Here is an 11475-nt window from a genome sequence, read left to right as displayed (position 1 = left end):
TGTCATTTCCCGACTTGTTGATTTTAGCCATTCTGACTGGTGTGAGGTGATATCTCATTGTGGTTTTGATTTGTATTTCCCTGATGCCGAGTGATATGGAGCACTTTTTCATGTGTCTGTTGGCCATCTGGATGTCTTTGCAGAAATGTCTGTTCATGTCTTCTGCCCATTTCTTGATTGGATTATTTGTTCTTTGGGTGTTGAGTTTGCTAAGTTCTTTATAGATTTTGGACACTAGCCCTTTATCTGATATGTCGTTTGCAAATATCTTCTCCCATCGTGTCAGTTGTCTTTTGGTTTTGTTAACGGTTTCCTTTGCCGTGCTAAAGCTTTTGATCTTGATGAAATCCCAGTAGTTCATTTTTGCCCTTGCTTCTGTGGTCTTTGGCGATGTTCCTAGGAAGATGTTTCTGCGGCTGCGGTTGAAGAGGTTGCCGCCTGTGTTCTCAAGGATTTTGATGGATTCCTTTCTCACACTGAGGTCCTTTATCCATTTTGAGTCTATTTTCCTGTGTGGTGTAAGGAAATGGTCCAATTTGATTTTTCTGCATGTGGCTGTCCAATTTTCCCAACACCATGTATTGAAGAGCCTGTCTTTTTTCCATTCAACATTCTTTCCTGCTTTGTCAAAGATTAGTTGACCATAGAGTTGAGGGTCTATTTATGGGCTCTCCATTCTGTTCCATCGATCTGTCCAGAAATCCCGCCACGGGACTTGCCGCCTGCGCCACCGCTGTGGTTCCTGTGTGCACACCGTGGCCAGTGCCCCCACCCGCCCTCATCCGTGCCCCATGTCCATCCTCACTGGAATTGGGCGGATCTCCCACTGGCCCTCCCAGCTCGGTGATCCCGATGGCACCGGAAGACACTCCTGCTACCACGAGCCCGAGGCCCAGAGCCCATCTCCTCAGGCCCCGCACAGGGAGCCCTGCAGGAGGTGAGCACCCCCCGCCCAGTCGGACCCGTGGCAGAAGCTTCCGGGAGGCAGAGGGAGCTCCGGAAGATGGGGCTGTCTGCGGACTTCATTCTCAAAAACGGTCGTGGTGCAGAGGGCTCCCCATCCCTGGACGTTCAGGGATCCGGATGGTGACGGGAGCCCCCGGAAGCCCCTCAGGCTCTTCCATCCCGTGGGATGGGGAGCCCACACGCCGGTGGCAGCCGACACGCCAGTAGGAAGAAGTGGCCCAGAGCGTTAACGGAAAACTTAACTTTATTCCCCATTTACACACGGTGCCTCAATGGGCTACAGCCACCCCACCCCCACAGTCATGGCCTCCCTCCCTCCCTCCCTCCCTCCCTCCCTCCCTCCCTCCTTCTCCCCCTCCCTCCCCCCCCCTCCCACAGCCAGGATCAGCACCAGGATGAGAAGGACCCCCTAGGCTCCTTGGGGGGCCCCGGGGTGTGCCGGCCCTGGAGAGCAGGCCCACTTCTCCCTACTGGCTGCAGTGACGCTTCCTTCTCCTCCCTGTGACCAAGGAGTCACGCCTTCTCTTTGCAGGCTGTGAGGGGTGAACCAGCCCCACAGCCAAGGCCGGCCTCCCAGACACCCTGAGGTTGGCCCCAGGCAGGGGCATCTTTGCCACAGAGGCAGGACCCTCACACAGAGCTCGCTTCCTGGACTTTGTAGCTGGGGCGGTGGCCGGACCGAGGCCTATTCTCTGAGGAGAGGGGGCCCGTGGAGCCCCCTGCGGCCCCCAACCGCCAGGGCTGGGGATGACTGAGGCAGGAGCGGGGCTCTGGGAGAGCCTCCAGGGCAGCAGCCTGTGCTGAGAGGCCAGGAGGAAGGCCAGGCTGGGGAGCTCCTCCTCGTCCTCACTGGACCCATCCACCAGCCCTCGAGTGTCCCTAGCAGGAGGGGCCTCTCTGAGAAGCGGGGCATCTCTGGGGCCCGGTCCAGGGGCGGCGCACCTTTGCCCCTCCGGAGGGGCGGGGACCCGTCGGGCCCTGGGTGCAGGGGCCTCCTGTCGTCCGGGACAGAGAGCAAAGGCTCCGGGCCCCGACAATTGTTTCTGTGCTCGGCCATGCCTCTGAAGGTCTTGGCCGTCGGTGTCTGCTGGGCAGGCTTTGTCGCTGACCCCCAGCCCCATCCCGGGACCGGTCTCGTGCTCAGCACTGGGGCCCGACCGGGCCGTGCAGAGACGTGGCGGTGCCTGCACACCCTCCTCCGTATTCAAGGCCGCCAGTCTTTTCTCCACCAGCTGAGGAAAGAGGGGACAGTGACTGGCCAGCATAGGCCAGTGAGACGGGGGCATGGGACGGTGGCACCGGGGGAGGCAGGGAGGGTGAGCCACGAGGCTGTGGCTCTGCTGACATCCCCCTAGTCCCTCCCTCCCTCCCGTCCCAGGCTGCCCATCTTCCATTCCCATTCTCTGCTCTGTGCCTCCCCGACGCTGGCCTCCCCAGTGCTGTGATTCACAAGAAGCAAAGGGGGACAGAGTCATGTGGGTCTCTGTTTTGGGTCCCCTCCTCGGGCTCACCTGGGACCCCACTCCCTCTCCCTGCATCGCCTGGGTCCCCTGCATCCCGCAGCTTGCCTGGAGCCCGTCCTTCCCCGGGCTCACCTCTGCGGGGCTGAGCCCTTCCTCCTGCTCCAGTTTCTCAGCCAGGGCCAGGAGGTCCAGCTGTGGTTCCGAGGACAGCAATTCCGCCAGGAAGCTGGGGTGGATGACTGCCTCCACCTGGGACAGAGGAAAGAGGCTGGGGCCAGACTTGGCAGGGAGCCCCCTGTGAGCCAGGAGGGTCGGCAGGAAATGCGGAAAAGTGAAGACACACCCATCCTTCTCCAGACGGTGGGAGAAGTTTTCACGTTACAGTCACTGGCCTCTCTCTCTCTCTCTCTCTCTCACACACACACACACAGACATGCATGTGTGCAGACACACACACATTCACACCTATGTGTACACAGAGAGACAAAACCTGGACATGCACACAGACACACCCCCCCCCAAAACATACGTGCACTCTCAGACACCAAAGGACATACCCCTAGGCCGACACACACGTGAGCGGACACACAGGACCACATGCAGACATACACAAAGACATCCACACAAGGCACAAATCCACACGCACAGGCCTCTATGCGCACACGCATGGGTATGCACATGCACAAACACACAGGAACACACAAACACGATGCTTGGGCATGTGTGCACACACGTCCACGTGTGTAGCACGTCTGCGCGCACAGCAGTATACACACATGCCTGCACGCACGTGGGCAGGTACACAAGGATGCACGCACACATGCGCACACAGCCCAGGAACAAGGAAAGCGCTTAATGCCAAAGGCCTGGGCTCAGCCCCGAACTGGGCGTTGGAGTGCCAGTCCCTGGAATCTTCCAGACACCAGGCTGCGGGCCAGCGCACCTTGGTGATGAAGTCTTCCTGGGAACACAGCTCGTCAATGTAGCTCAGGAGACCCGGGTCCGGGGAGGTCGCGGCCTCGTCCTGCTGTGGCTCCTTTCCGTCCTCTCCCCATTCACCTGCCGGGCCCCCCGGGGCTGAGCGGCCAGGCCCCAGCAGCCCCTCCATGATGTCCACGTACTCTCTCACAGCCTCTGCAGGGATCTCCTTGGGCGCCTTGGTCTGCCGGCGCCGCGGGGGTCGGTGTGGCTGCAGGCGGGAGGGCTGGGCCCTGGAACCCGCCTTCCTGGGCACGCACGCTGAGGCAGAGCGAGAAGGAGGGAGGAGGCGTGAGCGGCTCGGGCAGAGCATCGGGAGGGCAGTGTTAGGGGCACACTGATGTCCCTGGGGTCTGGGTCAGGGCCACCGGAAGCTATGGGCACCGTGGGACTGGCAGAGCGGGGAGGAGGAGTGTCTCACAGCCAGCCACGTGAGCAAGGGCGGACCCCCTGATCCTCCAGGGGTCTCCCCACAGCCCACTCCCCACAGCCCACTTCCCACTTGGTGCCAGGTCCTCTGACAGGCGTGGGGCGAGGAGTCAAGAAATTCACCAGGTCAATACCCGTCCTGACAAAGGGCAGCTGAGACCCCCGGCTGATCTGGTCAAACGACCAATGTCCCCTTGTGGGAGCAGACACGACCCAGGGACAGAGGCCTTCCCCTGGCCCCCACAGCCATTGGCCACCCGCGGTCATGGGGATGTGGGGGCCTTACCTGGCTGCGGGCCCGCTTCCGCGGCTGGGGGCCCCCGCCGTTCAGGCTTCGGGGGCGCTGGGGGAGGCAGGCCCTGGGCCACCTTCACCCACTGTAACTTCCGCATCTGCATCTCCTCCTCCATCTCGAATTCCATGAACCTGGGGGTGAGGAGGCCCAGGCCGCACTGAGGAGGGGGCCCAGCCCTGGAGCCAGCAGGGCCAGCAGCAGGTTGAGGGACCGGGAGAGGCGGGGCCTTGGAGGGACGGCCGTGGCCCCGGCCACCAAGGAGGAGGCAGGCGGGCTGTCCGGCGCATCGCCTCCACCACCCCCTCAGGGAGTTGAGTCGGAGGGAGTCCGACCCCAGGCGAGGAGGCCTCAGGATCCCCAACCCCGTCCTGAGACCTTCTGGCGGAGCTAGGGGTGGGTCCAGAGCAAGGGAAGCTGGAACCGCCAGGGAGGTGGGGAGGGTGGCCCTCTGGGACAAGCGAGCATCAGCATAGCCAGAACTGGCCCCCGGCCCACTCGCCCAAGAGCCCCGGGCCAGAGAACCTGACTTACTTTCCCGCCATCTCGTAGTAGATGAAGCGGTCAAAGTTGCTTTTGCTCTGCCACTCCTGCACGGCCCGCCGCACTCCCTCTTCCAGCGTCATCTTGGGCTTCAGGCGCGCCAGGGTCCGTAGCACCGGGCTGTAAGGCGTCGGGGTCAGGGGCCGGCTGCAGTCCGGTCACCCCCAGCCTTCCCCGGATCCTCTGGAGCCCGTGTCCCCCACCCAGCATGAACGAGGGCTGGCAGGTGACAGGGGGTGTCGGGGTGTGCAAGTCAACCTTCACCACCACCACGGTCACCGCCTCCCACCACACCAGCCCTGGGCTCCGGGCACCAGGCTGACTGTCCACTGACAGGAGCAGGGACGGGGTGGCCTGGGAAGTCAGTCCTTCTGGACTCTGCCTCTTGTAATAATATTCGCGGACATCAAGGTGCCCAGCAATGAGTCCAGCCTCTGCAGGAAATGCCATCACCCCGTGTTCAGGAGGGACCCCAGATGCCAAGGCCAGGCCTGCCCGGTCAGAGCTCCGCAGGAAGGATCCCCCACCCTCACCCCTACACCACCTCTGCTCCCTCCCCTCCAGTTCTGAGGGATCCTCTGGGAGAGCGAGGGTGGGGCCCGCACAGGACCTCTGCTGGCCCTGCAAGTCCCAAGTCTCCTCTGCTGGCCTGGTCCCCTGGCCGTGAGATGCCCCAGGCCCGGGGTGCATGGAGACAGGATGACCAAGAGTGCGGCACCCAAACCACAGCCGCTCCTCTGACACCCGGACCCTATCTGCCTGTGAGTCCCCAGCGACTGTCACCGTGATGTCTCTGCAAGGTACAGGTTGGCTGGACAACCCCCCCCCACACACACACACACCGCCCCAGTGTTAGTTGAGATGCGTGACTGACAGGTGTCCTGGACCGGAAAGTGCCTTCCTAGAGCAGGGTCCCGGCCCCGACCTTCCTCCCAGCGGCCCTAGATCACCGCCCTGTGTGCGCGCCCCAAGGTGGGCCTGCGTGAGGGCTGAGGGAGAGCCGAGGCCACTCACATGAGAAAGCAGGAGAGAGCTTCTGCGTCGGGGCTGTGCGGGAGGTGCCTCCGGGCCAGCGACTTGAAGCGCTGCCAGCGCCTGAAGTTCTCATAAACACTCTTGGGGTTACAGGAGTCCTGGGGCGAGGCCGTGGTCCGGCTCCTGGAAGCTCCGTGAGGCTGTGGCCTGGCGTTGACTGGGGGCACGACGGTGGTCAGCTGCGCGACTGGGGGCTGAGCCGGAGGTGGAAGGCTTGGGGCCAAGCCTCCCTTGCCGGCCTGGGAGCCCCCACGGGCCGAGGCCGGCATGCTGGTCTCCACCGCAGAGGCTGTCACGAAGATGGGTGCGGGACACGCAGCACCCCCACCGAGGGCCCCTGGAGCACTCCAGCTCAGGGGGGCCGGAGTGAGGACGATGGTCTGAGTCTGGGGGGTCACGGAGCACCCCTGTTCTGACCTGACCTGCACAGTGACATTGCAGGTCCCAGTCCCACTGGGGCCAAGGCCAGCCTCTCCTGCCACCAGCGGAGTCCTGGAGAAAGCTGGCAGCACCAGGGGGCCACCAGGAGGGAATGGCGGGGTCAGGAGGGGCGGCGGGTGCTGGCCCCAGAGTGGCCGGTGGGGGGCGCCGGCAGTGGGTGGGGGGAAGGGCCGTGCCATGAAAGCAGACAGGGAGGCTCCCGGGTCCGTGGCCACATGGCGTCCCGGCACTGCAGATGCTGTGGACAGAAGGAAAGGGCCGGATGGGGTCAGAGAATCCGCAGCCGGGAGGGAGGACCCGGGATCCCTTAGTCCCCGGGAGCAGAGCAGTGAATCCCGTGGCTTCGCGTGAGGGGCATCACAGCCAAAGGTGCAGTTTGCCAGTGTCCCAGAGTCATTTCCATGCTCTGGCCTCCCGCAGGGAACTCCCGCCCCGGCCCCTCCCAGCACGTCATCCTGTCAGCCCAGCAGAGGCCGTTGGGCCAGCACTGCCTCTGAGAACCAGCCACGGACCCCCCCCACACGACTCTCCAGCCTCACGGGCGGCCTCCCAAGACTCGGGTCTGGGTGGAACCCTGACCTGTGGGAAATGGCCTCAGCAGCCTCCCTGGCCGCTGGAGACCTTCTGCAAGGTCCATCCTAGGCACCTGTAGGGGCCCTGTGAACAGACAGCGTCTGAACCGTTCGGGCCCCTCTCCCGCCAGCCTTCCGGTCCTCGAGGCTCCCGGCGAATCCCACCCTCTACTCCCCCGACCGGCACAACCGAACAAGAACACTTGACCTGGATCTCTGCCAGGAAAGCTCCCCCCAAACCCTGCGGTAAGCCCGTCTCAGAACCATCCACACACCCTGGACACAGGGCCAGCCTGGGTCAGCAGCCCAGAACACAGGACAAGAGGAAGCAGGTGGGAACTGCGATTCCTCAAGAGGGGAGCGACCCAGAGCAGCTGAAGAGCCCGAACCCTACCTTGAGGCCACCTGGTGCCACGACCCTGCCGAATCCAAGACAAGGCCTATGAGGCCTGGGGGCACGTGGGCTCAGAGTGACCACCGGCCCAGGTCTCGGGCAGGACACGCCATTGCACACTGGGCCGCACACAGTCCCATGGAACGACGTTCTGGCTAAGACCGGCCTGTGCCGCCCTCATGACACACTCCCACCTCTCCCTGCCCCGTGCCCAAGGAGGCGTGTGTCCCCGGAGAGAATCGGCGAGACTGCCGCCATCCTTTCTCCCCACACACAGGGCGTTTTCCCCGACAGGGCCCGACCCACCTCCAAGGAGCCCCTGCCCAACGTCCTAGCAGGTTTCTGCAGACTCCCAGCCTCTCAGCCCCCAGGCCGCTGTCCCTGGGGGTCCAGTGCGCTCCCTTCCTCTACCTAACGCCACCCAAGTGCCCCTGGCCGGTGTCACATTTGAATCCCAAGGGCTTCAGGGGTGGCCTGGCCCCTGACACGTCCAACCCAAGCCCAAGACTCACCTCCTTGGAAAGCCATCCGCACAGGCAGAGGACGCTGCCGCCTGGCAGCCTCCACAGTGACAAAAGTCAGGTCCGGGCCCCACACGGTGAGCTGCTGCAGGAGAGACGCTCAAGACCCAAGCCAAGGCCAGGAAAGTTTGAATCTAAACAGGGTGAGAATGCATGACCTCATGACATTCTGTGGCGGGGGAGGGGCGGAGGGCCCCTGCCCTGGCTGGCGGTGGGGAGACATTCCAAGAGTCAGGCTCTGGTAGGTGGGCCAGAACCCCAAGTTCCTTTCGAAGGATAAAGGGACGGCACAATCAGGGAGCGCCTTTCCAGGCAGTTCAGACACTGTTTTCCAGATTCACCGCACCGCGGTGTGACCCAGTGCTCCTCTGGTTCGATGTTGTATCCAGCAACCTCGCTTTGTGTCCCTCCACCCGCTCTGCTTCCTACTGGCTCTTGACTCATGCAACAGGGGCTGGACTTCCTGTACAAAACCCAGAACAGATATGCTGATGAGCACATGGGTCCTTAAGGCCACGTGGAAATGAGGGTTTCGAACCAGCTCGGTGTCAGCAGATCCCGTGGGTTTGCTCGCTCCTCGTCCTCCAGCCTCGGGTGCTCCTGTGCCCAGTGCCCTGCGGAGCTCGGAGCCGAGCAGATCCCGCAGCACCGGCCTTACTAGGGTCCCCTTCTCTGGAAAGCCCCGGTGCCTCACAGAGAGAGTTCGTGCACCCTACCATGCGCGACCAGAAATCACGATGTCCTGTTCCTCGGCGTATTGTGTTGCTGTTTGATATGGATTTCTAACCCCTTTCACTACCTTAGTGGAAACTTTCTAACGAGCAATACCTTTGGTTCAAAGTCACACTGTGCATAGTAGACTGCGCAGGGACGCCTTTTCCTCCCACCTCTTCCTCCTGGCAACCCGGCCCCCTTTCTCCCAGGAACCCAGTGTTACCTTTGTCTTTTAGATCTTTGGAGAGATGGCATTGTGCCTCAAAAAGTAAATGTACGCTCTTCGTTTCTCTGGTTGAACGTTGATACAGGTCCCCAAATGTGTGTGGATATGCACAGTGATTGTTCTTGTCCTGGTAATGCGGCTCCTCTCCTCCTTTCTGGAGGGTAGATGCCCAGAAGAAGTGATACAGTCCTCCTAAATTCGAAGGGCCCCATCCAATAAGGCTGGCCAATTTTAGCAAATAACAATAATAAACACTCAGTTAAATTAGAATCGGCGTTTCCAAGAATTGTGTTCCATAAAATATTTGAGATATACTTTTCTTATATAAAAAAAAAAAAAGATTTAGGGCGCCTGGGTGGCTCAGTGGGTTAAGCCGCTGCCTTCGGCTCAGGTCATGATCTCAGGGTCCTGAGATCGAGTCCCAAATCGGGCTCTCTGCTCAGCGGGGAGCCTGCTTCCTCCTCTCTCTCTGCCTGCCTCTCTGTCTACTTGTGATCTCTCTCTCTGTCAAATAAATAAATAAAATATTTTAAAAAAAAGATTTATTTATTGGGATGCCTGGGTGACTCAGTTGGTTAGGCGGCTTGCTTTCGGCTCAGGTCATGATCCCCGCATCCTGGGATCAAGTCCCGCACCGGGCTCCTTGCTCAGCAGGAAGCCTGCTTCTCTTTCTGCCTCTGTCTGCCACTCTGTCTGCCTGTGCTCACTCCGACAAAAAAAAAAAAAAAAAAAAAAGTTTTATTTATTTATTTGACAGATCACAAGTAGGCAGAGAGGTAGAGAATGAAGAGAGGGGGAAGCAGGCTCCCTACTGAGCAGAGAGCCCGATGCGGGGCTCAATCCCAGGACCCTGGGATCATGACCTGAGCCAAAGGCAGATGCTTGAACCCACTGAGCCATCCAGGCACCCCTTGATATATACCTTTAATGCAGATTTTTCCCCCTTTACCTAATTTTGCATTTGGGTGGGATTCTGCCTTTTATCTGACATCTCTACCAAAAATGTGTAACGTATCCAGTTATTATTAGTCACTTTCCTGTGTGAAAAAGATCTTGGATATGTACACTCCAGAGTGCTATCTTGGCTTCACTGCAAAGCTCATTTGTGTGTACACACACACACACACACACACACACACCCACAGAGTGTCTGCAGGCTCTTGGAAGGATTTGGAATTTGGAAGAGCCATCATATATCAGTGAGTGTCCAGGCTTAGTGGGGGTGAGGACAGGAAGAAGGCATAGGAGATCTTCCCCTGTCTTATTGCAAAGGGGCATAGAAAGACCCGATAGCCCTGGTTTTTTGAGCCTTTACAATCACTACTCATGAAAGGGATGTGCCCCTTGAGACAAAGCCTCCTGGGGTATCCACTCCTATCCATTTCCCACTCACACAACCAGCTTCCTCTAAGGGCTGGCCGGCCACTCTGAGCCTGGAAGCCCTGCAATGGGCATGCAAACCGCAGACCCTCGTTCTTTGGAATCCAGGCTCACACTGAATGTGGCCCCATGCACGTGGGAGTCATGGCAGCACCCCCTTTAAAATCTCATTGACTCTTCTCTTCAGGTTTCACGTGAATGTCAGTTTACTGGGAACACCATGATGCCAAGGAGCATTGGTGTTTTCTTTGTGAGAAGAGAGGGCTGTTAGGAAATGGGCCAAGGGTGATGAGGGCTGAGAACTTCAGAGGTTGAAGCCAGACGTCTGGCTAGGGAGACAAGCCCCAATTCCACCGCCAGGACGGCGGAGTTCCTAGGACAGCAGGGTGCTGGGGAAGGAAAGGGAGCTTTAGAACCGTGGCTGCACTCTCTGAACAGGCACTGAACAGGAACTCTTTTTGGTGAAGGCGCTGAAACAGTTCCTTGCCTGGCCGCACGCCCCGCGAAGGAAAGTTGACTCCAAAGTCACAAGGTTCTCGCTCCTGGCTCAGATGTAGGATCTGAAGGAGCCTTCTCGGGGCCACTGATTCAAACCTGGCACTGTGGACAAAGCATCTCGTCTCAGTGCTGCAACCATTTCTGTACCGCTTCCAAATCCTACAGCCCAGGAGCAGATGCAATCAAATTCGCCCAAAGGCAGTTTGGGAAGACGGGTCGTGGAAGGCTGCACCAGAAAGCCTTCGCGGGCTGGTCTCTGAGCATGCCTGTCGTGACTGCTGAGAGCCAGCCGCCTCTGGACAGGGCTCCCGGGTGGGCGGAAACAGCCCTCCCCTGGCCACGGACTGGAAGGAGATGGGGTGATTGAAGCTTCTTCCAAAAATGTCACAAAGTCAGGGCAGTCCGTCGCCCCTTTTTTCACGCGCACTGAAGTTCTTGGCTATTCCAGAAGAGGAGGGAGCCAGAGCCAAGCTGCGGCCATGCCGCCCGCTCCATCACCTGCACCAGGCGCGCGGTGACCCACGGCGGAAGACGCGCCTTGCGAGGAAAGCTGTGCGGACGCTCCCAGGCACTGAGCTGAGCAGCGCCGCCAGGAAACGTGCAGTGGACAGGCTGTGCCCGGGGGCAAGTCTGGGAATGGAGTCGGGGAGGATGGCGCCGAGTGTTCCCCGGGTCTGAATTCTCCGCCAGAACTGTGCTTCCATGGAACCTTGCGGGGCTCAGGGGCTCCGGCGGGCGCGGAGGGCGCAGAAAGGCGGGAAAGAGCAGCCGATGCGCAGTCCGGACGGAGCTGGTCGGCCGCGGGGCCCTCGGGCTTCGGAGGCACCTGTCCCAGGTGGTTCGCAAGGTCGCGTCCGAGGCCAGGGAGTGCACGTCTGCGACGTTAGGGCCGTGAGCGCTCACTTCCCACGCGCTGGCTTGAAGGCAGGAGGACCACAAGGCGTGCGGGACGGCAGTCGTCCCCGTGCAGCCCCCGGCTCCGGGACCCATTGCTTCCAGCCTCTCCTGCACGGCTCTCGGGCC

The 11475-nt window shown here is 60.4% G+C and overlaps 1 protein-coding gene across 2 annotated transcripts; it reads right to left on the bottom strand.

The window, feature by feature from the left end:
• Window positions 1-277: 277 nt before the first annotated feature.
• LOC309845836 (NUT family member 2G-like) lies at window positions 278-11475 on the bottom strand. 2 transcript variants are annotated; one of them, XM_082694188.1, is made up of 8 exons: window positions 8572-11475; window positions 7626-8097; window positions 5686-6385; window positions 4663-4791; window positions 4123-4262; window positions 3373-3668; window positions 2562-2678; window positions 278-2198 (listed from the first exon to the last, which is right to left on the bottom strand). In XM_082694188.1, exons 2-8 carry the CDS (start codon window positions 7639-7641, stop codon window positions 1434-1436), a joined length of 2163 nt encoding a protein of 720 aa, XP_082550314.1. In that variant the 5' UTR covers window positions 7642-8097; window positions 8572-11475; the 3' UTR covers window positions 278-1433. The 2 variants fall into 2 exon arrangements, with proteins under 2 accessions (XP_082550314.1, XP_082550313.1); XM_082694187.1 differs by having other exon boundaries at window positions 7626-7768; window positions 8572-8840.

The sequence above is a fragment of the Mustela nivalis genome (assembly GCF_964662115.1).
Source record: "Mustela nivalis genome assembly, chromosome: 13".
Taxonomy (NCBI): domain Eukaryota; kingdom Metazoa; phylum Chordata; class Mammalia; order Carnivora; family Mustelidae; genus Mustela; species Mustela nivalis.
Note: the sequence above shows the minus strand (reverse complement) of the source record. Positions and strands in the feature narration are given on the sequence as shown.